At 36.0% G+C, this 26,084-nt stretch overlaps 1 protein-coding gene across 4 annotated transcripts in view; it reads right to left on the bottom strand.

Moving 5' to 3' along the window:
- The window catches only part of SPATA5 (spermatogenesis associated 5), a 152,957-nt gene that overhangs the window by 81,258 nt on the left and 45,615 nt on the right, over positions 1–26,084 (bottom strand). For 3 of the 4 annotated variants that reach the window (XM_039320181.1, XM_039320179.1, XM_039320180.1), the window contains exon 14: positions 24,088–24,214. In XM_039320181.1, the coding sequence (XP_039176115.1) occupies positions 24,088–24,214 (127 nt within the window). Of the gene's footprint in view, positions 1–15,729; positions 18,024–24,087; positions 24,215–26,084 lie in introns of those variants that run through there. The other variant, XM_039320182.1, reaches the window with a different exon arrangement.

Here is a 26,084-nt window from a genome sequence, read left to right as displayed (position 1 = left end):
CAGCACAAATGGGTGCTCTATTGGAATACAGATAGTCCTCAACTTACAACAGTTCATTTAGTGATCATTCAAAGTTACAACAACACTGAAAAAATGACTTAATACCATTTTTCACATTTATGACCTTTGTAGCATCCCCATTTTCATGTGTTCAGAATTCAGATGCTTGGCAACTGATTCATACTTACGATCTTGCTGTGTTCCAGAGTCACGTGTTCATCTTTTGCAACCTTTTGACAAGCAAAATCAATGGAGTAGCCAAATTCACTTAACAACCATCTTACTAACTTAGAAACTGCTGTGATTCACTTAACAACGGTGGCAAGAAAGGTCATAAAATAGGGCAAAATTCACTTAACAAATGTCTCATTAACAACAGAAATTTTGGGCTCAATTGTGATCATAAGTCAAGGACTACCTCCAATAGAAGAACCAGACTGGGGACAGAACCTCCTGAAGACATTCTATCTATTTGGTCACCAATACTCAACACTGATTTGATGGGGCAATCAATTGAATTCTGGAGAATGAGACCTCCCTCTAAAAATAAAGGGAAGCTCTTCTCAGAATACTCCAAATCTTTTAAGATATTTTGCCAAATAAATACACAATTCCACAAGACAAAAAATTCCTGCTTGTAGAGCTTTCCTTTGAAATATATGCAAGTGTCTATCAATGCACAGATAAAGCACTGATAGGCACTTATTTTGGAAATAAAGCAATACTTATAATCAGCTTGATTTCACAGTGTCAACAAAACAATTGAGAAGCTTAAGACTATTAATTTTACTATCGTAAGATATAAAATGTTGCTTGTATCATCTCTTTTTAAATCCCTGCAATTCATAATTCTCTTAGGCAGTCTGAAGAAAAAGACAGCTAATTCCTCCTTCTCTATTACTCCAAGTTCTGTGAGGAAGTTGTTATGACATAGAACAGATGTGAAATGTTGACTCAATTAAAATTCATAACTTCCATGAAATGCTTGTCACAGAGAAGTCCATTTTTATTGTCTTCTGTCATGAAGATTGGCAGGAAGTTAAAGGAACCATGCCACATGCAATTAATTGAGCACTTTGCATCAAATATTCTTTGTGCTCCTTGAATGCAAAGAGAATACACATGCTCAGTATTTTGCCATGGGCTCTTCTCTCTCTCTCTCTCTCCCCGTGTCATGTGATCACCTTTTGTAACCTTCTGACAACCCAAGTCAATGGGAAATAATAACTGTAGTGATTCACTTAACAACCATGGCAAGAAAGGTTGTAAAATGGGGCAAGACTCACTTAACAAATGTCTCACTTAGCAACAGAAATTTTGGGCTCAATTGTGGTCGAACATCGAGGAATACCTATAGTATGATGGGAAGTAATTCTAATCTATACCATGTACAGTTATACATTCATGCCTCAGGACTGACCTTTTTTTCCTTAAGCTTACTTAATACTTAATTTAAAGTATGGGAAGGAGCGAGAAAGAGTGAAAAATGATGAAAAAGCAGAAGAATGTCAAAGATAATAACAGCTTGACTTCCTCTTCTTTGTGGCAGCCCCTGAGATATTGGAACACTGCTATCATGTCACCCCTAGTCCTTCGCTTCATTAAACTAGACATACCTAATTCCAGCAACCGTTCCTTATATGTTTTAGCTCCAATCCCCTGATCATTTTTGTTGCTCTTCTCTGTACTCTTTCTAGAGTCTCAGCATCTTTTTTACATCGTGGTGACCAAAACTGGATGCAGTATTCCAAGTGTGGCCTTACCAAGGCATTGTAAAGTGGTATTAACACTTCACGTGATCTTGATTCTATCCCTCTGTTAATGCAGCCTAGCACTGTGTTGGCTTTTTTGGCAGCTGTAGCACATTGCTGGCTCATATTAAGTGATTGTCCACTAGGACTCTAAGATTCCTCTCACAGTTGCTACTATTGAGCGAGGTACCACCTATACTATACCTGTGCATTTGGTTTTTCTTGCCTAAATGTAGAACCTTACTTTTTTCACCTTCATTTTGTGGCCACCATAATAGCTCAATGCCCTGTTCTTCCAGTTTTTGTTTAGTTTGTAATTTCCCATCAGTATTTAAAATGTCTCTATAAGTCACAAATTTCTCATAGTTAATTAAATTTGGGTGTATTCTGTGGGTTTCTTAATCAGGAAGTCACAGGTCATCTAAATGCAGTTCCTTCAAATACCCAGTTACAGTCCTGTAATCTTCAGTACACTGATCCTATATTTGGTGTACCCTAATCTATTTATTCCCCAAGTATTTACATTCTAAACAATTAGTCCAAGCATGTCCATTTTTTATTCAAATCAAATCTTTTTATTCACAATATTAAAACAATTCACTCAGTTTCTTAGACCCTAACCCAGTGCAAAGAGAACTCAAGAGTCATGTGCTAAATAAATGAAATTTAGCCATAGTTAAAGACCAAGTTTAAAAGGTAAATAAGTAGAGCTGCAGATATGAAATGCAATCTGAGTGACAATTGAGTTAAGAATTGGAGAAAGCACTTAAAGTAGTAATGACAAAATAATTTACTTTTGGGGGTGTTTCTTAAGAACAGGGGTCCCCAACCTATGGTCTATGGTCCCCACCATTCATGGTAGTGCTGCTGTGCAGGCACTAGTGGCCCCGTTTGCACATGCACAGGTGCACTAGCACTTCCACCAGCATCACACGGGTGCTAGTGGCCTGTTTGCACATGCGTGTGGGTGCCAGGCGGCGGTTTGCAGGTGTGCCAGTGGTCCATTTGGGCATGCGCATGGGCACCAGGCAGCCCATTTGCATGTACACCAGTGGTCCATTTGTGCATGCACACCACCGCTTGCACGTATGGTCACTTACGCATGCATGCATGCTAGCACCATGTGCACGCCTGTCTGAGCATGCATGTGTGCGGGCCGCACGCATGCATATTTCCCTGCTCCTCTCTTTCCTTCTGGGCCACCAAGCTGAAAAGGCTGGGGAGCTCTGCTTAAGAAGCATAACTATTACACTTAGCCCTTGAGTTAAGACCATAATGGAGCCTGCCCATTAGGGTCAGAAGTCACAACAAACGTTAAATGAACTGCCTCAAGTAACAACCAAATAATCCTGCTCTCCCCAGTGCATTTGTTAAACGAATGTGCAGGTCATTAAGCAGAGCTCAGGGATGGGGAAGATACCCATTTCAAGATAACCCATGCTCTACTTTCTGTCCTCGGGATGACTATCGCATGTGCCCACCTCATAGCTGACTATCTTGCTAGCAAGAAAATGGGGAATGAAAACTCTGGGTATACTTGTCTTTCCTGTCTGCCACTCCCTTCGTCCTGCCAAGGTTTCCCTGTCTTTCTGGGATAAAAAAAGGATCAGTTTCCTATCATTTCAGAGCTTTCTGCTTCAATCAGCTGGGTATCAGGAGACTGCAAACCTCTTCCTGGCTGTTGCTAAGCTTTGGGAAATCAGACCCTGCATGCTAAGGCAGCAGCTTTGGGACGTGCTTCCGCAAATCTTTCCCTTGCTTTAACTTTCTCCCTATTCCAGAAAGCCACATTTCTTCAATAAATGAAACAAAAAAAGTGTGAAGGGAGAGACTTGTTGATTTTTCTCCCCCTTCCCCCACTAGGTATTAAAATTAAACACTCTGCATCCGCTCTCCAATCTCCATCCCTTTTAAAAGACTTTATCTTGACTTCAGGTTGAAGAACAGAAGAAAGAAAATAAGAAACAAAGAAAATCTTTCTGCAGCTTTTTTCTTAGAAGAGCTGAAGAAAAAAATTCAGCTCAAAAAGTTGAGCTGCAAACTAAATCTGTGCAAACCAGACAGAAACTGAATCCTTGCAAAGCTTTTTGCTATTCAACTGACTGCCTTTAGGAATCAGCTAGGACTTGCCTTTATAGTCCTAGCTGGGTCCCAAATACAGTCAGTCGAATAGCAAAAAACTTTTAGAGATGTCCAAGTTGTTGTTGTTGTTAGATTTTTTATTTTTGGGGGGGTTTTTTTGCAGAAGAAAGATTTTCTTTGCTTGTTTCATTCCTTTCCTCTATGCTTCAGTCTGGAGTCAAGGTAAGTAACTTGCAGATTTTGTCACCCATTCTAGGCATGCAGTAAATTTAGCAAATTAGTTATTAAAAGAGATAGAGATAGGTGGGCAGAGGCAAAGAGTTTAGTTTCGGCACCTGACTGGGGAGGGGAGATCTGTCTTACATATTTATTCTGTATCACTTTTCTTCAATGTACTTTCTTCTCTTAAAAATATTCATAATTTTTAAGGAAAGTCTTTGTATTGTCCATCTAAAAAAATAAAAGACATAGATAATCCAAATATTTAACTTGGGTCGTCCTCAAAATTTAATTTGAACAAATATTTTAAAACTAAGTTTCACAGATTCATGTTGTAGGGCAATCCACTATTTCTACAGACTTAATAAAAGAAAAAGAAAAAAACTAATAAAAAGTACAATGTATATATTGACACCCAAAGAAAAAAAAGACTGTTCTACCATAGCTTAACAGAGACAAAATTAGAAACTCATACATTCAAAAAATGTTTTCCTAAGGGTTAATATTTCCAAAATATTCAGATATAGGAATATAGTTATTTGTAAATTATTCTCCAGAGGGATATTGATCTAACATCAAAACTAATTCAAAAGTTTAGAGAGAGAATATAAGACTAGTATAGTTTTCATCCCTATGCATTGACCAATATTTATTGAAGAGTTGAAAGAAAGGAGAGAAAGTTGAGGACAAGTCTATTACATCACATAGAAATAGTCCTAAATCTCACATCCTTTGCTCCAAGCGAAGAATCTTTTATCCGTTTTCAAAGTATTAAATAACTCAAATAAACCCTGATTTGATACACCATTCTTTAACTATATTATTTACTTTGGGGGTCTGATGGCTCAGCAATTAAAGACACTGAGCTTGTCAACTGGAAAGCTGACAGCCCAGGTTTGAGACCGGAGTGCAGGGTGAGCTCTCATTTCTGCCCTAGCTTCTGCCTATCTATCAGTTCAAAAGCATGCAAATGCAAATAGGTTAATAGATACCATTTCAGAGGGAAGAACAGCATTCTGTGCGCCTTTGGTGTATAGCCATGCTGGCCACATGACCACAGAAAAAGACTTCAGACAATGCTGGCTCCCTCGGCTAAGAAACGGAGATGAGCACTGCGCCCTAGAATCGGTCACGATTAGACAGGCCTTTACCTTTTAGTGTTATTTACTTTGCATCCTAATTTTGTTAATTGTTATTATAATTAAACCAAGGTCATGAAGTATCCTCTAAGTTGTCAGACTGATGTATTTAAAAAAATTTAAATGCAGAGAATTGACAGCTCCTCAACAAATGTTCAGGACTAAACAATTTTTAATGTTCTATGCACATTTCATTTACAGGTTTCACTAACAATGGAAATCATGCATGCTTTACATACACATTTCATACCTTCAAATAAGCACAAAAACCTTACATGGAGTATAGCTTACATTAAATAATTCAATTTGTAATTGACTTGTTTACGAATCCAATTTTACATATCCAGTTATGTTTCTGGTTTTACATTCTTTACAAAATATATGAAAAACATAGGAAAAAATATAGTAAATGCTATAGTGAAGTGTATTTCCTCACCCTGGTTTTTATATTGCTTTCAAACTCTCATAATGAAAGGAGAAAACAAATATATAACAATCATTTCCAAGAAATATTCTTATGAGGCTTTAACAATATCATTTACAAAGCACAATCATTCCCTTCTTTAGAAGTGTCCCAATACATCACTCTCTTTGTGTTTAACTCAAGACATGAATGTACTTGCCTAGAATGTAAGTAAGGTATTTACACAAAGGGAGCTCTTCAGAAATTTATTATTGTGAACCCAAACAGGAAGTATGGTAATGCCACCAATAGATGTTAAATAACCCTTAGTGTAAACTGTGCTGTTTAGTTTAATATGCATGATGTTAACTCTTAGGTATAACATGATGAAATGTATGCAGTAAGCACTTTGATTCATTTCAATACCTACAAGATTTCCCACAGTTTTTTCTTCTAAATAGTTTATATGACCCAGCATCTGGACAATAAACAAACTGAAGAAATTTGAGTTCTGAGTTTGTAATGAGGATAAATATATAAGGACTTCAAGACTATGAGACTGACAGTACAAAACTTTTTTGTGCCATAAGATTTTTAAAAAATTATTATTTTGATTCTAACCCAGCTATAAGATAATTGGGGTAGTGGTAGGGAATAAGAAAACTATGTTTATTCCAGTATGTTTTTTACTACGGCTTCTAGTGATAAAAATTATTATATACTGTTTTCCTAGTTCTAGTGCTAAACAATAAATAATTCATTGCTTTTTTAGCTGTGTGTTTTTTGCATAAATCATTATTTAAGCGGTTCATTCCAGTCATTTTTAAAATTCGTATATGATAAGAATCAAGGCAGTCTTACAGTCAGGGTTTATTTAATAACCACTATTTGATTAAGCTGCCCTTTTCATAGATATAATTTATTCTGAACTATGGGAAGGCATCAGAAAACTTTCTAAGCATATTATATCATCATTACTCTGAAGAAACTTTGTGTCAAAACAAAAGCTTAATAATATTATTAGCCCATTTTCATGATTAGCCTCTCCTTTAAATGCTTGCATCTTGGAGAAAATTATTGTAAGACAAACGTAATCACATATACTGAGACTCAGAAAATTAAATTAAAAGACGTACAGTAATAAGAATTAGAAGATATGATAGCTGATACTTTTACAAATTGCAGGAAGAATAAAATCTGATTTTAAGAATGAAAAAGGGATATTAGGAGATTCTCAGTTATCCAGGTCACAGTTGTCCCAAAGGTGCTTTTTTTTTTTTCAAAAGCAACTGGACTTTGTTTTTCCTTGAAGACTTTTTGCTTCTCATCCAAGAAGCTTCTTCAGTTCTCATGAACTAAAGAAGTTTCTTGGATGAGAAATGTCTTCAAGGAAAAACAAAGTCTAGTTGCCTTTTGAAAAAGTACCTTTGGAATAAAATTGAAAATGCTTATACAAAACCAATGCCATCTGTTAGAGCATATATACAAAGTCCTACTTTGATAGAACACAAACAAAATAAATTAAAAAACTGTATAATGCAAAATTTTAAAGAAACAGTAACAAGAATTATGTATCAAATCCCTCAAATTTACTCCAAGGTACAATCTAAAAGAAAATTAGTACAAAATGTTTTTAAAATGGTACACAATTCTGGAATTCATGAACTAATGTCTGCATTTTTGTCTATTCTGCACATTGTGGCACATTATAGCCAAAAAGAAAGCTGAATGTGAGATCCAGACTGCTGAACTTTTCTCTGGAATAAAGTGAGATCTAGAGATGTACTCTGAACAGCTGTTTTTTGTGAGTAGACCACAGTTTTGTAGCCATTTTTGAACAGCTGTGATTCGCAGATTCTATCATGGTCTAATCAGTAAATGCAGCCTTTCATGATTCAAGATTCAAACAAATCTCATCTCTTTAATCACTTTGGAGCTTCACTTTTTTAACTGCTTAAGATTGAAAAACCTTTGAAACTACAAGTCTGCCTGCTGCCAGGGGAGTTTCCCTTCAATCCATTTAAAAAGAAAGAAAATTATATCTTTTCAGCATTTTTAAGTATTTTTTTTCAATTCTTTGCAATATTCAGGAAAGGGTTGATTTTATTATTTTATTTATTATTAAATTTATTTGCCAGCTATCTTGCAGCAGAGCTACTCTAAGTGGCTTACAACAATAAAGAGGAAGAAATGAAGAGTGTAAACAAAACAGAAGTAAAATAATAGAACAATAAAATGAACAGCGAAAAGAAAATAAAGAGAATATCATATTGAGATTGATCATGTTGATCATATCATGTTGATGATAATATGATGAAAAAAGATGGAGGGTGGAGAGCAGAGAGTAATCTGCCATCAATTCAGCAGCCAACTCCAGCATGGAAATTCCCCATTTTGTCCCTAGGCCAACCAACAGAGCCAGGTCTTCAGGCTCCTGCAGAAAAATAGGAAGGTAGGGGTAGATCTTATCTTAAAGGGTAGGTTGTTCAAAGGGTGGGCGCTGCAGCAGAGAAGGCTCTTTTTCTGGATCCCAATAGTTTGAGTTCTTTGACCAATAGGATCCATAGTGGACCCTCTCTGGCAGCATGAATAAAATGGTCTTGTCTTAGGCTCATCAGGTAGCCTAGCCCTATGCCATTAATGGCTTTAATTAACACCTTGAACTGCTCTCAGAAATAGAGCAGCAGCCAATGAAGTTTGTGGAGCAGAGGTGTAATATGGGCTACCTTAGGCCCCAAAGACTGTTCTCGCTGCTGCACTTTGCATCAGCTGAAGCTTCCAAACTGATTTCAAGAGTAGCCCCATGTACAGCACATTACAATAGTGCAGATGAGAGAAGGCTAGGACTTGAATAACTGAGTGCAGGAAGTCATGATCCAGGAAAGGCTACAGCTGTTGCACAAATCAGAACTGTGTAAAAGCTCTCCTAGTCCCATCTACCACCTACTCTTCAAGCTGGAGATGTGAGACCAGAGAACCCTTAAGATGTGAACTGGATCACATCACTGGTGCAACCCCGTCCAGAACCAAGAATGACAAAAACTCAGATCTTGAGTCTCCATGCACCCAAAGCTACTCAGTCTTGCCAGAGTTTGGTCAAAGTATGTTGTCCCGCATCCAGGTATCTACAGCCTCCTGTCATCATGAGAGGGCAGAGACAGCATCACTCAGATATTCAGATGTTGAGAAATAGAGCTGAGTATCATCAGCATATTGATGATATCTCAATCCATGGTGATGGATCTCACCCAGTGGCTTCATGACAGATGAACATGTAAATGATTTTAGAATTCTTTCTGCAAAGTTTGTAAATGCTAAAGCTTTTACAAATGCTAACACTTTTATAGCTAAAACTGTACCTCTATAATTGTCTGATTTGGCACAGCAACCAAACCAGATAGACACAGACTTCAATGGATAATTAAGACTGCAGAAAAAACAACTGCAACCAACTTGCCTTCTATTGAAGACCTGCATACTGCACGAGCCAGAAAGAAGACTGTGAACACATCTACAAACCCCTCACTTCCTGGACACAAACTGTTTCAACTTTTTCCTCAAGACAACGCTATAGAGCATTGCATGCCAAAACAACTAGATACTAAGTCAGTTTTTCCCCCATGACATCAGTCTGCTAAACAACTAATTCCCACAATACTTTCTTATGCCCTATAATGTCAAACCATGTAGTAGGGCTGTATTATTGTTATCTCATCTTTCCTATCACCTGTTCCTTTAGCATCTTATGACTATAACTTGTTGTTTGTACCTTATGATTTATATTGATTGCTTTATTTGGTATCCTATGGCTATCACTTATGATTTATTATTGTATTTTATGATTATAATCATGATTTATCACTTGTTGCTTGCATATACACTGAGAGCTCATGCACATTGTGTGTCCAATCACATTGGCCAATAAAAAATTCTTATTCTATTGTAAAATTGATTTAAAGCATTAATTAGAAAGATTCTGTCATGTGGGAAAAATTTGTTTCATTTATATTTAAATGCAAAACAAAACATTGAAAATCGATTACTAGAGCACAAGATGGATGCTTTAAAGGAAATGTTTTGACTGTATGCTTGTGAAGTGCTCAACCTTTATAATTCCAAATTGGAACCAAAAGTTGCTGCTGAAGATGAACAAATGTCTTTGAACATAATTTACTTTAATGTGGACTTACAAATTACAATTTATAAAAAAAAAATAGAAAAGATTTACAAATAGAATTGGGTGGCCATTTAAAAACCAAAAAGGACATACAAATAATGTACCAAAAGAGAGATGGGACTACACTTTCAATCTATAATATAAGAGATCTACTAGACTTATTTCATGGAAATTACAAATGGACTTGGATAAAGGTGATAAGAACCTTGAAAGAAAAAGTAAATATATTATAACAATTCTATCAATGACATTTAAGGATGGCTGGGAGGAAGAAGAAAAAAGTACAAAATAGGCTTATTTGACTATGGCTAAATGATGAGTTGCTATCCAGTTATCTGCATTAGATAGTTTTCTTTTGGAAAAGTTTAGCAGGGTAATGGATTAGTTTATAATATTTACATCATTATTTTTGATAAATAAATAAGGACTTTTTATTTTTGATAATCTTTAATAGTTTTTCCCCTTTATGGATTACTGCCTTGTCGTGGCGAAGGGGCTTGCGTAACTCAATGAAGCTATAAGCTATGCCGTGCAGGGGCACCCAAGACGGACAGGTTATAGCAGAGAGTTCTGAGAAAATGTGATCCACTGGAGAAGGAAATGGTAAACCACTCCAGTATCTTTGCCATGAAAACCCCATGGACAGTACTAAAAGGAAAAAAGATATGACGCTGGAAGATGAGCCCCTCAGGTCGGAAGGTGTCGAATATGCTACTGGGGAAGAGCAGAGGGCTAGTACTAGTAGCGCCAGAAAGAATGAAGTGACTGGGCCAAAGCCGAAAGGACGCTCAGCTGTGGATATATCTGGTGGTGAAAGGAAAGTCCGATGCTGTAAAGATTTTTTCTCCATAGGAACCTGGAATGTAAGATCCATGAATCAAGGCAAGCTAGACGTAGTCAAAAAAGAGATGACAAGACTGAACATCGACATCTTAGGAATCAGCGAACTAAAATGGACAGGAATGGGTGAATTTAACTCAGATGACCATCAGGTATACTACTGTGGGCAAGAATCCCTTAGAAGAAATGGAGTAGCCTTCATAGTCAATAAAAGAATAGGAAAAGCAATACTGGGATACAATCCTCAAAATGACAGAATGATCTCAATTCGAATCCAAGGCAAACCATTCAATATCACAGTAGTCCAAATCTATGCCCCAACCACTGGTGCTGAAGAGGATGAAATTGACCGGTTCTATGAAGCCCTACAGCACCTTATAGAATTAACACCAAAAAATGATGTCCTTATCATCATGGGGGATTGGAATGCTAAGGTAGGAAGCCAAAAGATAACCGGAATAACAGGCAAGTTTGGCCTTGGAGTACAAAATGAAGCAGGGCACAGGCTGATAGAATTTTGTCAAGAGAATACGATGGTCATAACAAACACTCTTTTCCAACAACCCAAGAGACGGCTCTACACATGGACATCACCAGACGGTCAACATAGAAATCAGATTGACTATGTGCTCTGCAGCCAAAGATGGAGAAGCTCTATACAGTCAGTAAAAACAAGACCAGGAGCTGACTGTGGCTCAGATCATGAGCTTCTCGTTGCAAAATTTAGGCTTAAATTGAAAAAAGTAGGGAAAAGCACTAGGCCACTCAGGTATGAACTAAATCATATTCCTGATGAATATACAGTAGAGGTGACAAATAGATTTAAGGAATTAGATCTGATAGACAGAGTGCCTGAAGAACTATGGATGGAAGTTCGCAACATTGTACAAGAGGTAGCAACTAAAACCATCCCAAAGAAAAAGAAATGCAAGAAAGCAAAATGGCTGTCTGAGGAAGCTTTGCAAATAGCTGAGGAAAGAAGGGAAGCGAAAGGCAAAGGAGAAAGAGAAAGATACACCCAATTGAATGCAGAATTCCAGAGAGTAGCTAGAAGAGATAAGAATGCCTTCTTAAATGAACAGTGCAAAGAAATAGAAGAAAACAACAGAATAGGGAGGACCAGAGATCTCTTCAAGAAAATTGGAGACATGAAGGGAACATTTCATGCAAAGATGGGCATGATAAAGGACCAAAATGGCAGAGACCTAACAGAGGCAGAAGAGATTAAGAAGAGATGGCAAAACTACACAGAAGAACTATACAAGAATGAGCTTAACATCCCAGATAACCACAATGAGATGGTCATTGACCTCGAACCAGACATCCTAGAATGTGAAGTGAAATGGGCCTTAGAAAATCTGAGCAACAACAAAGCTAGTGGAGGTGACAGTATTCCAGCTGAGCTATTCAAAATCTTAAAAGACGATGTAGTAAAAGTGCTACACTCAATTTGCCAGCAAATTTGGAAAACTCAACAGTGGCCACAGGATTGGAAAAGGTCAGTTTACATTCCAATTCCAAAGAAAGGCAATGCCAAAGAATGTTCAAACTATCGCACCATTGCACTCATTTCACATGCTAGTAAAGTTATGCTTAAAATCCTACAAGCTAGACTCCAGCAGTATGTGGATCGAGAACTACCAGAAGTACAGGCAGGATTTCGAAGAGGCAGAGGAACTAGAGATCAAATTGCCAACATACGCTGGATCATGGAGAAAGCTAGGGAGTTCCAGAAAAACATCTACTTCTGCTTCATTGACTATGCAAAAGCCTTTGATTGTGTGGATCACAACAAATTGTGGCAAGTTCTTAAAGAGATGGGAGTACCAGACCATCTCATTTGTCTCTTGAGAAACCTATATGCGGGTCAAGAAGCAACAGTGAGAACCGAACACGGAACCACTGATTGGTTCAAAATTGGAAAAGGAGTCCGGCAAGGCTGTATACTGTCGCCCTGCCTATTTAACTTATATGCAGAGCACATCATGAGAAAGGCAGGGCTAGATGAATCAAAAGTTGGAATTAAGATTGCCGGGAGAAATATCAACAACCTAAGATATGCAGATGATACCACTCTAATGGCAGAAAGTGAAGAGGAACTAAAGAGCCTCTTGATGCGGGTGAAGAAGGAGAGTGCAAAAGTTGGCTTGAAACTCAACATTAAGAAAACCAAAATCATGGCATCCGGCCCTCTCAATTCCTGGCAAATAGATGGGGAAGAAATGGAGGTAGTGACAGATTTTATTTTTCTGGGCTCCAAGATCACCTCAGATGGGGACTGCAGCCAAGAAATTAAAAGACGCTTGCTCCTGGGGAGGAAAGCTATGGCAAATCTAGACAGCATACTAAAAAGCAGAGACATCACTCTGCCAACAAAAGTGCGTATAGTCCAGGCCATGGTTTTCCCAGTTGCAATGTATGGCTGTGAAAGTTGGACCATAAGAAAGGCTGAGCGCAAAAGAATTGAGGCCTTTGAACTATGGTGCTGGAGAAGACTCCTGCGAGTCCCTTGGACTGCAAGGCGTTCAAACCGGTCAGTCCTAGAAGAGATCAACCCCGACTGCTCTTTAGAAGGCCAGATCCTGAAGTTGAAACTCAAGTACTTTGGCCACCTAATGAGAAGGAAGGATTCACTGGAGAAGAGCCTAATGCTGGGAAAGATTGAGGGCAATAGAAGAATGGGACGACAGAGAATGAGATGGCTGGATGGAGTCACTGAAGCAGTAGGTGTGAATTTAAATGGACTCCAGAAGATGGCAGAGGACAGGAAGACCTGGAGGAACGTTGTTCATGGGGTCGCGATGGGTCGGACACGACTTCACAATTAACATCAACAAAAATAGTTTTTATTTTTTATTTTTGCAATGTTTATTGTTAAGAGAGGGATAAGAGATATTTAGCCTAATGGAAAGGGGAATTATATATTTATGTTCTTAAATATTTTGATTAATTTTTACTGGAAACCATAGAAAATACTGGCATCAACTTTTTCTCTCTTTGTCTTTAAAGATTAAGTTTTCTAAACATCAGAGTGTTTAATAATCTCCAGTCAGCCACTGTACCAATGTACCCAAATAATACAATGTACTACTTGTATTTTATATTAAGAGAGTAAAACAATAGAAAAGGAGGAAAATAGAAGCTTAATATAAAAAAATATTTTCCCATTTAATGGGTGTGTTCTCATCTGAACATGTATGAATCCTGAGGATATTCTCATTTGAACATTAATAGGAAGAAATTAATAGGAAGAAAACTTAATTGGCTTTGCTATGAAGAGGCAACAATAATGATGGACCATTGTTTTATTTCAAGTATTTTAAACATTTAAAAATTTTATGTATTAGTATTTTATTGATTAGATTTATATCATGACTTTCAAACAGAAGTTCAAGGTGACATATACTGCACTACCTCCTCCTGTTTATCCCCACAACAGCAACCCTGTAAGTAGGTTAGGCTGGGAGACAGCAACTGGCCTAAAGTCACTCATTGGATTTGTGTAGCTGAGGCTTGGCTGGAACCTGAGTTTTCTTGCTTCTTAGCTCAATACTGTAACTTACTATACCAAACTAGTGTTCTTTCCAATTCCTCAATATTTATTTATTTACTTAAATGTATGCGAGTAGCACTTAACTTGTAACCACAATTGGGACTAGAATTTCCACTGCTAAGCAAGGTAGTTGTTAAGTGAGTTATGTCCAATTTTACAACTTTTTTTGCCAGGTTGTTAATTGAATCATTGCAGTTGCATTCACTTAATGTAAATCATGGGGTTGTTAAACGAATATGGTTTCTCCTATTGACTTTTCTTGCAGGAAGCTGTTGGGGAAGGTCACAAATGACAATCACATCATCGCAGAATGCTGCAACTATTGTAAATACATGCTCGTTGCCAAGTGCCCGAATTTTGATTATGTGGCCATGAGGATGCTACAATGGTTGTGAGACTATTTGTAAATAATTTTTTTCAATGCCATAGTAATTTCGAACAATCACTAAATGACTAGTGATAAATCAAGGACAATCTATGTGACTACCCATCTGTGCACAAGATTCTGGGCAACTTGCGGAATTGAAAAATAAAATACAAAAACAGCAAACCAATACAATAAATAAAAACTACTGACTCTTCCAGTGCTGGGATTCAAATATGTGAACAACCAGTTCTCTGTGTGGATGCCACTCCCAGAAGTCCATTCTGAGCCTGGGCAACAAGAAATTAGCTACCGGTTCTGCCAAAGTGGTGCAAACCATCTGAATCCCACCACTGGACTCTTCCAAAAGATAGCTGCTGAATGGTAGAAATTTTTCTTTTTCCTGCCGACAATCTGCTGATTTTGCTGCCAAAGCCGATTTTCTGGCAGTGTTGCTCCCTAGATTTGAATGGAAGCACATAAGAATGATCCAAGACAGATTTAGGATGGCGGTGAACTCATCTGAGTCTTGAAGATTCCAGTTCCCTGTGGGAGCAGTTGAAAAATCACTGGTCATCCATCCATTTTCCTCTCAGAAGAAGGAAAGATATTTTCTGGATATTTCAATCCCAAGTGAAAAGAAAAATTAAAAGAAAATATCATTTTCAGAAGTTCATTTTCTTAAGCATGCCTGGGTTTTGGAATTTTTTGTTTCATTTTTATTTTTGTCTTTAAAAGCTGGCTGGTTGGCTGAATGCTGATATATTTTAATCCTCCTTCCAACCCACACAATATAGATCTTCAATGGAAGGCCGTCTGACTGCAATTGTTTTTTTGCAGCTCTAAATATCTGTTGGAGTCTGTAGTTCTCCTATTTAGTTGCTGTACCAAATCAGACATTTATTGTAGTACATATGAGAGACTCAATAATTCCTTTATAGAACTGTATCAATAGATCCTGGGGCAGTCTGAACTTCCTAAGTTGATGCAGGAAGAACATTCTTCGTTGTGCTTTTTTAATGCGTGGCTGATATCTGAAAGATCATTTGGTAAACTGCAATCCATAGTTGAAAAATCTTTTTAAAAATTGATGAAATAATGGCTGTGAAAAATATTCTGATGCATGTAGCTCTGGTTAAATTAGATTCACAAAAGGAATGTGATTTGAAAGCAGCAGATCCATTGAGAAAAAATATGGACACTATAGGCTTAGAACTAATTGACTTGATTACAAACAGCTTCCTGAAGTTCAAGCATACATTCTTTTACAATAGTAGAAACCTTACTAAGTGGAGAAGTGGTTTTATCTTAGGAAGTTTGAAGAACATTGGGGAATGGATTTGTCCCACTTAACTGGAAATCAATTTCATCAGGACTTTTTTGGGAAGATAAACTGACTTTGGAGATTAAATTTATTATATTTAATTAGACAAGAGATGGTATTAAGAAACATAGATATTTGATCCAGGATCTATGAGTTGATTACAATGACAGTTTAATAGAGGGTTTTGCAACTTTAATGTTGCCTTTTTTATTACTGTTCTTCTTGTTAACTATTCTCTCAATAATATAGTATATAGACGACAGATTAACAATTTTCAAATAGATGCAGTAGTTTAAAATTTTTGGGGTCCTGTTTCACAAACTAATATTGTACCAAGGTATTAATCAGTATTCAAGTAGGGGTGATAATATATCTATATGCATTAAGTTTTTTAATTTTTAAGGCACTTTTTAAATGTCTTGTTTATTTTGTGTTTGTCTTTTTAAAAAGTTGGAGTTTTGTGTTTTAACTTTATTTGAATAAAACAAAAATAGTAAAAATAAATAAAAACTGCTAAACAAAATGTAAACAATATAAAATCATAAAACAAATCCCAAGATCATAGTTATTTGGAGACAAAATAAGCACAATTTACAACAGAACGATCACTTTCTTCATGTGATCAGGACAGGGAAAAAGAAACACAAATTTTAATTAACTAAATTTTTCCCATAGAGTAACATTTATCATTATCACAGAAATGCAGTTGTAGATTTAGTGATCCTATTAGGGGCTTTTGACTCTGTATTATTTTGAATATTTATCTTAGAAAACAAAGTAAGTTTTCCATAGATACAAGAAACATATGTATTTTCTTTCTCATGAAGAATAGACTTTTAAAATATAAAAACTGAACTTCAACAGACCAAAATCAAGCAAAAAACTGTGATATACTGCCTTAATAGCCAACATATCCTATAACTACTGTGTATCAAAATAACTTTATCTGTTTGCAAATAAATAAGAAATTTAACAAGCCTTGCCATTTACCTTATTTGTTTCTGTCTCTGTCTCTGTCTTAGAATTACTGTCTATATAATATGCATAGTACATTGTAAACTAATACCAATTATACCGAAGCTTGGCTTGACTGCCATCTGCTGATATTAAAAGAACATCTCCAATACCCAAATCATTAAACTGGTTAATTCATTATAAAATGATCTTTATTAATAACAAACAACAAAACAAAGTACATGCAAACATGAACTGATTTTGCCTCTTGCTATTTTATTTATTGTGTAAGAAATAGCAAAGCCATTAAATGAAAAGGACATTTATGTGTTTGTGATTTTTCTTCACAGCAAATCTATTATTACTCTCAGTTTTACCTTAATAAAATGTATATGGCATATGGGAAACAAGGCCCAGCATGTCTTTCCCAGGTTTTTTAAAAATAGGAATATGGGGTGCATGGAAAAACACAGAACAAATATTTTGGATTCTAGTTTAAGCCATTAAATCAAACATGCCTTTACTTGCAGCTATTTTCTGTTAAAAAATAAATTGGCTTAATCTAATTAGGTCCACTGATACTGGCAAAACTTTACTGTACAAATAAATCAATCCCTTTTACTTACTTCTTTAACTGTTGTTATGGGGCCCTCTTAGTAAGAAAAATTGCTACAGCATCAATATTTGCTTTCATTGTGTCACACTATCCTTTAAAGGTAATCTGAGGAACTGAGGCCTTTTTTTCTCTCCTCATACAATTTGAGAACAAAAAGAACAGAAGGGCGATTGCTTGTTTGAAATAAACATTAAATTTGGTTGAAACAAAAATGTATTTAAAGCTTATGTGCTTGCTTGTGAAGTAATGGAATTAGCCCTGTTTCAGCAAGTTGGCTAAAATGATATTTTTGCTGTGCAAACTTTTAGAAAACACGCATTAGTGATAAAAAGGGTGATATACATTATCTTTGCTAATGTGTTCATGTTTCCTGAAATCATCAGACTCTCTCTTAAATCTAGCAAAGTTTTTCAGAACCTGCAAGAAAAGAATATGAAATATCCATTCATGAATGAACAGGAATTGTTTATTCAGAAACTGACAATATTGTGACTGGAAACAATGTCTGACCTGGGTGGGAATTCTACTTCTTTGAAAGTAAAGGAAGATTTTGTTCCATGCTGTCAATTGCAAGTTTAATTCAAGGCTTCATATTCTTATACTGTGGATATATATAATAAAAACAGCATGACATTTTTAAGACTTACTTAATATTAATGTATTCAGTTGAATGTTTTTCTATTTGCAGTTGTCTAAAAATTGATTGTACTAAAGCAACTATGAGCTTTATACATAGATATTCTGTTAATAGGCAAAAATACCACATGTGCTTGTTCCACATAATTAGATAATAATTAAGACAAAATATTTAATATTTATCAAATTAAATTAAAAGTGAATACAGGCCATCCTTGACATATGACCATAATTGGGACCAGGATTTCTATAGCTCAGCAAGGTAGTTTCAAGTGAGTCATTCCTGATTTTACAAACTTTTTTGCAATGGTTGTTAAGTGAATCACTGCAGTTCTTCAGTGAATAATGCAGTCATTAAGCAAATCCAGCTTCCCCATTGATTTCGCTTATTGGAAGCCAGATAAGACTCACAAATGGCAATCATATGACCCAGGACACTGCAACCATTGTAAATACATGTTGGTTATCAATTACCAAATTGTGATCATGCTGGGAGGACCGGTTATAAGTCCCTTTTTTCAGTGCCACTGTAACTTCAAATTGTTTCTAAATGAATAGTTATAAGTAGAGGACTACCTGTACTGTGTTTGTCCTTGGTGATTTTTTAATAATGTCATTAGAAAGCATGTAAATCTATTAAAGCCAATTAATTTAAACTTATTAAAAGTAACAAGGGAACATTTTAGGTATGATATATTTTAGGTAAGAAATTCAATTTTCAATAGATAATGTTATTCCACTTTCCTATTTTTAAGGAAATAAAATAGTTTTTGTATTATACCAACGCCAACAAAAAAAAGTTTCAAATTCAAGTTGTTTAAAATGGATTAATTTTTTAAAAATGAAAAAAAACACTTGACAAACATAAGCAAGTTTAGCAAAAAATAATCAGCAAAATATAATTATCATCAACTTAAATATTCTTTGCACAGCCCTAACAATTTGATTATAACAATTTGAAAATTTCTCTGCTATAAAGTTATATCCTGTATTTTATTTATATAGGGTTATAGACAACAGCATGACTATTTATTTCAGTCTCAGTACAGCTGTGAAAAACGCAACTCAACAAGTTCATCTATGCCTTGTTTTGTCAAGTAAGTAATAAATCTTTAGTGAAAAACTCACAATGCTCCTCAAACTGTCACAAACTGAATTGTAAAGGGGAGCAAACTCAGTAGCCTCAAGGCTGATTTATCATTCTCAATATTTTCTGACAAATGAAGGACTGAAAACAAAGAACATTTCAGCACACCTGGAAATATTTATTTACTGTATTTGGCATTTAAAAAATAGCCTGCAGATTCCTTTGGAAATTCAGATACCTTTATAAATGTCAGCTATAAAATCAATAAATAAAAACATGCAGAGGCAAATTTGCCACAATTCAATAAAGACCACATAACTATTTAATGTGAGGTTCATAAAAAGTCTTTCATCAAAAATTAAAAGCTAATAATTTAATAAACCTAAGAGATGGACACATTTTTAAGTAACTGTTTAATAACGTCCAAATGTTGTCCTTAAATTTTAAGTAAGGCAAGTTTTAACTATTTTCTTAACTGTGATGCATTTTTAATTAGACTAAATTGCTTAATTCAAATACCATGGTGAAAAAGTATGTTTCCAGTCCCCATTCAAGATTTAAAAGTTAAGTTGGACCTAACCAAAAACAAACCTAATCTATATTCATACCATAGGGAGCCTAGAACATTTTCTGTTTGGATACCCCAGCAAACATCTCTAGATACTGACAATATTAACAAAGCTACAGATAATTTTATTTCTATGATTGTTTTTTAGTCTTATCATCTGTAAAAATGGTTAGCTAACATCTTGTCTAAGCAAATTCCATTACATATGTAATGTACAGAATACCACCTTACTATAGTGGCCAAAATTGTGGAAACCTTTTGGGAAAAACGTATTTTTGAAGTCTGATGGCTAATATCACCACTTTTTTGGGAGTAGTACCATAAAATTATATATCAATGGAAAGATAATTTAATTAAGAATGTAATGCAACAAAGTTTGTTCAATTATCTGTACTGTATTCTATGAAAAGTTATAGCCAAATAACCAGAAAAAGGAAGCACAACTTGCTTAGGTTGATATCAGATAGCTTTCCTTCATCTGATTGTAGCCAATGAGCATGAGAGTTTAGAGAGCCAATCAGGTGTCATCTTGTTTTGGCAATGAGCCAATCAGATCACAGTAGGATTCAGTTATTAATGTCATGTATTGAAGCTGAGAGGAGGACATTTGTCAGTGGGTTATGTGATCGTTATCAAGTTGGTTGGGGTTTTTTGTGTTCTTTCATTTAGTGAGCTTGTAAAACGTAATAAAATTAAAGTAATGGTGCAAAGAGTTGACTGGTTGCCCAGAAAGCAATGTAAAATAGTATTATTAAGTGAACAAGGCTACAGTTATAAAGAAATTAGAAAAAAAAATGGTGAAAACTTAACCAAAGGTGGTATTTCTACTGTGCACTTTTCCCAAAAGGTTTCCACAATTTTGGCCACTACTGTATCTATCCTGAATCTATAGTCCTGAACACAAAAATAAAGCATTCTATTACATCTTTTCAAAATATATCAATCAGTATTGTATGCTGTTTTCCACATGGAGATATTCCATAAATGTTAGCAGGTTTGCATTTAATCCCTTTCCTATCATGGATTTTTCCCCCCCTAGCTGTTGCAAACTGAATCAGTATCTTAACTGAACTATCCACTATCACCAAATATTCTTTTAAGTAGCTAAGAACAACTTACCCTCTAGTATTATATGTGAAGTGAAACCTTTAGCCCTGATATAAAACATTTTATTTTTCTAATGATCACTGATTATTCGCTCTGTTTAAAGCGGTCCTTCTATAGCCTTACAATCACTTTTGATTTTCACTAGCTTGATAAGTTTGTGATTATCTTCTGCATATCTCCTGCAATGACTGATGTAAACAATTCATCAACCTCTTTACAATCTGCCTTGTAGATTGTTATTTGATAATTGACAATATTTTTATTATGTAAAGTTAATAAACTTGCTTTAAACTTAGGAAAGCTACTTGCTTAATTAATCTCACTCCAACTAAAAAGGCAAAAATAGACTTTCATTTTGCCACTTTGGCAGAAATGTCTTTTGTATAAGCATATACAGCTAGTCCTTGACTGAACATGGTAATGGGCCTAGAATTTCCATTGCCAAGGGATGTTATCATAAGGTGCAATGTCCTGTGACAGCATCAGTGATGTCAATTCTGATTATCCCCAATGCTGTCATTAAGCAAAGATTGTGAGTCATTAAGCAAATTCCAGGTAGTTTCCAAACAGGTTTCTAGGCATGTAAGGCATGGTATATAGCGCGTAGCAAAAAAGTGGCAGGGTCAGAGGTAGATGCTGCCAGGTAGGAGAGAGTGTGACTGGCCCATAGGCAGAGAGAGAGCGCGATAGGGCAGAGAAGTAGCTGCTGCCCAGTGGGACAGTGTGAGCAACAAATTGGAGCAACCTTCCCTGCCATAAAATTTGCTTTTTCTGTTTGCTTCTGCTTTTTTAAGATAAGCCTAGTCTTGTTACCTTTAGATCGCTCATTACTAGAATTCAAGAAAATATTTTAAGGTTATCTATACAAGCTCTATCTTTGGAAAGGAATGGTGAGCAATAATGCTTTTCTCAATCACGGGCCCTGTCCTGATCCAGTGTCTGGAGGCTATGTGGCTCTAGATCAGCAGTTCTCAACCTATGGGTCGCGAACCCATTTGGGGTCGATCGACCATTTTTCAGGGGTCGCCAAAGAAGGTGATCTGCCATTTTCTCCCATCAGGGGGCAGCGCCGCGCATGCACATCGCGCATGCACACTGCGCATGGGGGCGCCGCCACCCCCATGCGCGCAGCGCCGCGCATGCACAGAACGTTTGTGTGACGGGGGTCGCCGTCACACAAACGTTGAGAACCACTGCTCTAGATGGAGAACTTCAGACTGAAGCTCACTGTGACATAACTGAATGGAAGTGGTTATTTCCCTTGCCCTGACTCCAGTATCAGAATTTATATTCTTGGTCTGGGTGGGGATACACCAGTGGTGGGATTCAAATATGTGAACAACTGGTTCTCTGTGTAGATGCCACTTCCGGGAGTCCATTCTGGGCCTGGGCAACAAAAAATTAGCTACCAGTTCTATTGAACTGGTGCAAACTGACTGAATCCCACCACTGGGATACACTATTCCATGGAAGACTGGTAGGCAGTCACAAATAAATATACCAAAATTAAATATGGTATAAAATATTAAGTACCAGAGTGCTTATTTATGACATACTTATTTAAATGTACTTCTACTAAGTGAAAATATTATCATTTTATTGGGAAAACAGGAGATGTCTGAAAATTGCTTTCTCAATAATATTGGAGGTAGTAGCAGAGGTAGTGGTAGAAGCATAACACAAACATTGGAGGCTCGGTAGGTGGATAAAGCTGATGGAAGTGAAATCTGAAAGCCTATCTTGAACTACTAATTCCACCTTCCTTTACAAGTCCCAATTTCCCTGATGGAACTAGTAAGTGCCATATCTGGCAACCAGTGCCTCACACCTAATATCAGATTATAAGTCACCTGAGAAAACTCATTTTTAAAGATAAATGTTCAATATATTGAATGATCATTTGATCATTTTGATAATATTTGAATTATTATAATGTGTTTTTCTGAACACTCTTTAGAGTTATCTGGTTGACATCAGGTAAAAGTATAAAAAACAAATAATTTTGCTTAAGGAAATGATGGGAGGTTTATACTTCATTTATATTTACATTTTTTCAAATTGTAAAACCAAAACATAGTACTCATAACACATGCTAAGGAAACTTACAACTTCAGAAACTATAGGGTACCATCAGAGACCGCAAAATATCACTTCATTCTCAGCCCTTATTCTTTAGATATACAGCAGTGGTTCTCAACCTTTCTAATGCCGCGACCCCATAATACAGTTCCCCATGTTGTGGTGACCCCCAACCACTTATACATCACCGGGTTCCAGGGGCGTGGCCAAAGAAAAGGGGGAAAAATGGCGGACAGCCTTGTTTGGTGACCCCCGTGAAATGGTCGTTCGACCCCAAATGGGGTCCCGACCCACAGGTTGAGAACCACTGATATACAGTAACAGCTAGTGTGCTGGACAGTTTTCACTCAGAATTATACAATTCCTTAGCTACACATAACTTACTTCCTTTTGAGAAACAATCATGGAGCTATACTGCTTCCTTTGTTCTAGTCTGCCATTACAAATACAGGCCATGGATCTTCTTGGTGATGGCAAGAAAACCAGGAAATTTTAGCCTAGTGAATTTCTATTTTTCTCATAGGCAGAGTCAGTTTGTTCTAGTGGTTAAGGCAGTGGGCTAGAAAGCAGAAGACCTCAAGTTCAAGTCTCTCCTTAGGCATGAAAGCCATTTGGATGAGTTTGGGCCATGTCATCTCACAGGGTTGTTGTGGGGAAAATAGGGGGAGGAAGATGTGTTGGATATGTTCACTGCCTTGAGTTATTACAAAAATAATAAAAGCAGGATACAAATAAATACATTCCATTCAATGATGACTAAAGAGTGATCTTCACAGAAAGGGTTGAAGCTGGCAGCTTTTTAAATGATAATAAAAAAATTCAAGGTTTAAAGAAGGAATATCTCACTGGTAGAATATAACTTTACTTGTAAGAAAATATTTTCTTTTTTTTCTTCTCATCAGTAGCAAGTTAGGTTCAGCTTAATCTGTTGCTTTTGAAATATAGTAAGTCTGGGACACAGTTCAAAACTTCAGAAGAACAGGTGAAAACGTGGAATAAACGTAACCGTAAAAAGACCATGTGGATGAATGCAGCAGATCAATAATCAATTAAAACATCAACCATGACTTGGCTTCTGTTTTAAAATCATGAATTTTAATAAAAATTTAAATTCTCCACTGCCTGTAATCTTAACAAAGTCAGATGATCATAATTATTTTGGCACAAAAGCAGTAAGAAGAGACTTACCTTGTCTATCATATCTGGCCGGTTTGTAGCTGCCAAAACTGTCACATCCTTTAACTGTTCGATCCCATCCATTTCAGTCAACAATTGTGCCAAGACACGGTTCATAACATTCACAGAACTTGAAGAACTAATAAAAAAGAAACCCACAGCAGTTTATAGTAAAACATTTGATGCTAGAAATCTGTAAATTCTGTTCAGCTCCATTTGCTCTAATTGAGTCAAAGTTCAGACTGAAAGTTCTTTGGAGTAAAGGTTCCAGTTACATTACTTAATTACATTACTTAAAAAATAATAATATACTGTACTTTGATAATACCGGGATTCACTAACTTTTTCTCAAAACTTTATGACCCAAGGAAAAAAGGAAGAAAAATAAAAAAAAATCTATCTTTCTAATCCAAAAGACAACACAAGAGGAAAGTTTTTGCAGCAAAAATTGCTTTAGCACTGTTTTTCAAACTTGGGATGCTACATCACAACACAGAAGTGTTTTGTTCAACCTTTAAGTTCAGCATTTTTTCAAAACTAAATGACAGCATACTAGGCATCTTAAAGCTATGCTTCCTTACAGTCAAAAATGCTTCTCTGAATCTCTACTTTGATTTTATTTTCAAAGCCTGACATACCATAAAGACATGGTAGACAATCCTCTGGTTCCTTCAACCTCTGAAACAGAAAGCTATCATTTGTTTTTACAATGAAATTGTTATTACCAAAACTGAGGACTAATTGTGTGTACACTCAAATATGCAAGGGCTGAAACGGGGTGGAATCATTTCGGCCCTCTAAAATCCCCAGTCAGTATGCTGCAAATATTTCACAAACATCCTTACATAGACTCCTTATATTTCTGACTAAAGTATTTGCAAACATTGTATAATAGAATGGCTTGTTTAAAGCTTTATTTCTCAGACCTCCTTATTGCAAAATAGTGAATTATAGTACACTTCTAAAGTTTCATTTGCAAGTTCACATTCCACAGATAAAAAAGCTAAGTGGTTTAGCCTGTAGTCTTCTTTCACCTTCTGGTATTGCTATAATAAAATGCTTTCAGTATTTTTTTCAGTTGACTGTGTAAAATAAAACTGCAAGGCACTAATACATCATTAAAAATTACAAACTTCTTTATTATATTTGTTTTATCAATTTCTTTTAATAATGGAAATAGGAATATTAATAACCTTTTCCAAAAATAAATGTCAACCTTTCCTTCAGGTGCAAGATTTCACAAGAAACATTTTGAGAAAGAAAAAATAAATAAATTTAATGAAGAAAACCATATACACTTGGGTCCTGGTTTCTGCTTTCCTTGGATTAAGTGCCCAATTATTGTGATGTTCTACCTATCCCAAACTTTCCTGACTGTTTAGGTACAACTAATTCTAGGACCAGTAATTATATCACATAAAGTAAAATTGCCAAGTCAAGTTCAACTTCTAGTGATCTCATAGATACATCCATGTAGGTTCTTGCTAACAATACTGAAATGTTTGGGGAATGCTCTTAATTATTGTGATTTAATTTTTCTTCTTTGTTTAGCTACAGTCCTGGTGGTCTCCCATTTACATACAAGAATACATACATTTGCTATTCTAGAACAGCAATTCAGTTTTCTATCCTGCTCAAATATGTCTCATAAATACTGCTTCTCAATGGCACCAGCAAATCTTACTAGACTTAGACAATACTGACATATATACAAATATATGAGTGCATGTGTATGTGGATGTGTTTGGATGTATATACACACAAATACATATATATGGAAAGCATGTTGTCATATTTTGATGCATGATCAATATTATAGCTTTGGTTATATTTCTCATACAATGTATAATGTCCCCATTGGATTCCCCCCCCCCTTTCCATTCAGTTGTATCTGATCCTTGCAAACTGTCTGGACAAATCCCTGAAGTTTTCTCAGAAAAGTTTTTTTCAGAAATGGTTTGCCATTGCCTACTTCTTTGGGCTGAAAGTGACTAGCCCAAGGTCACCCA

This window comes from Crotalus tigris, unplaced genomic scaffold (genome assembly GCF_016545835.1).
Source record: "Crotalus tigris isolate CLP2741 ecotype Arizona unplaced genomic scaffold, ASM1654583v1 scf7180000023625.2024221, whole genome shotgun sequence".
Lineage (NCBI taxonomy): Eukaryota > Metazoa > Chordata > Lepidosauria > Squamata > Viperidae > Crotalus > Crotalus tigris.
This window is presented reverse-complemented; position numbering and strand designations above follow the sequence as displayed.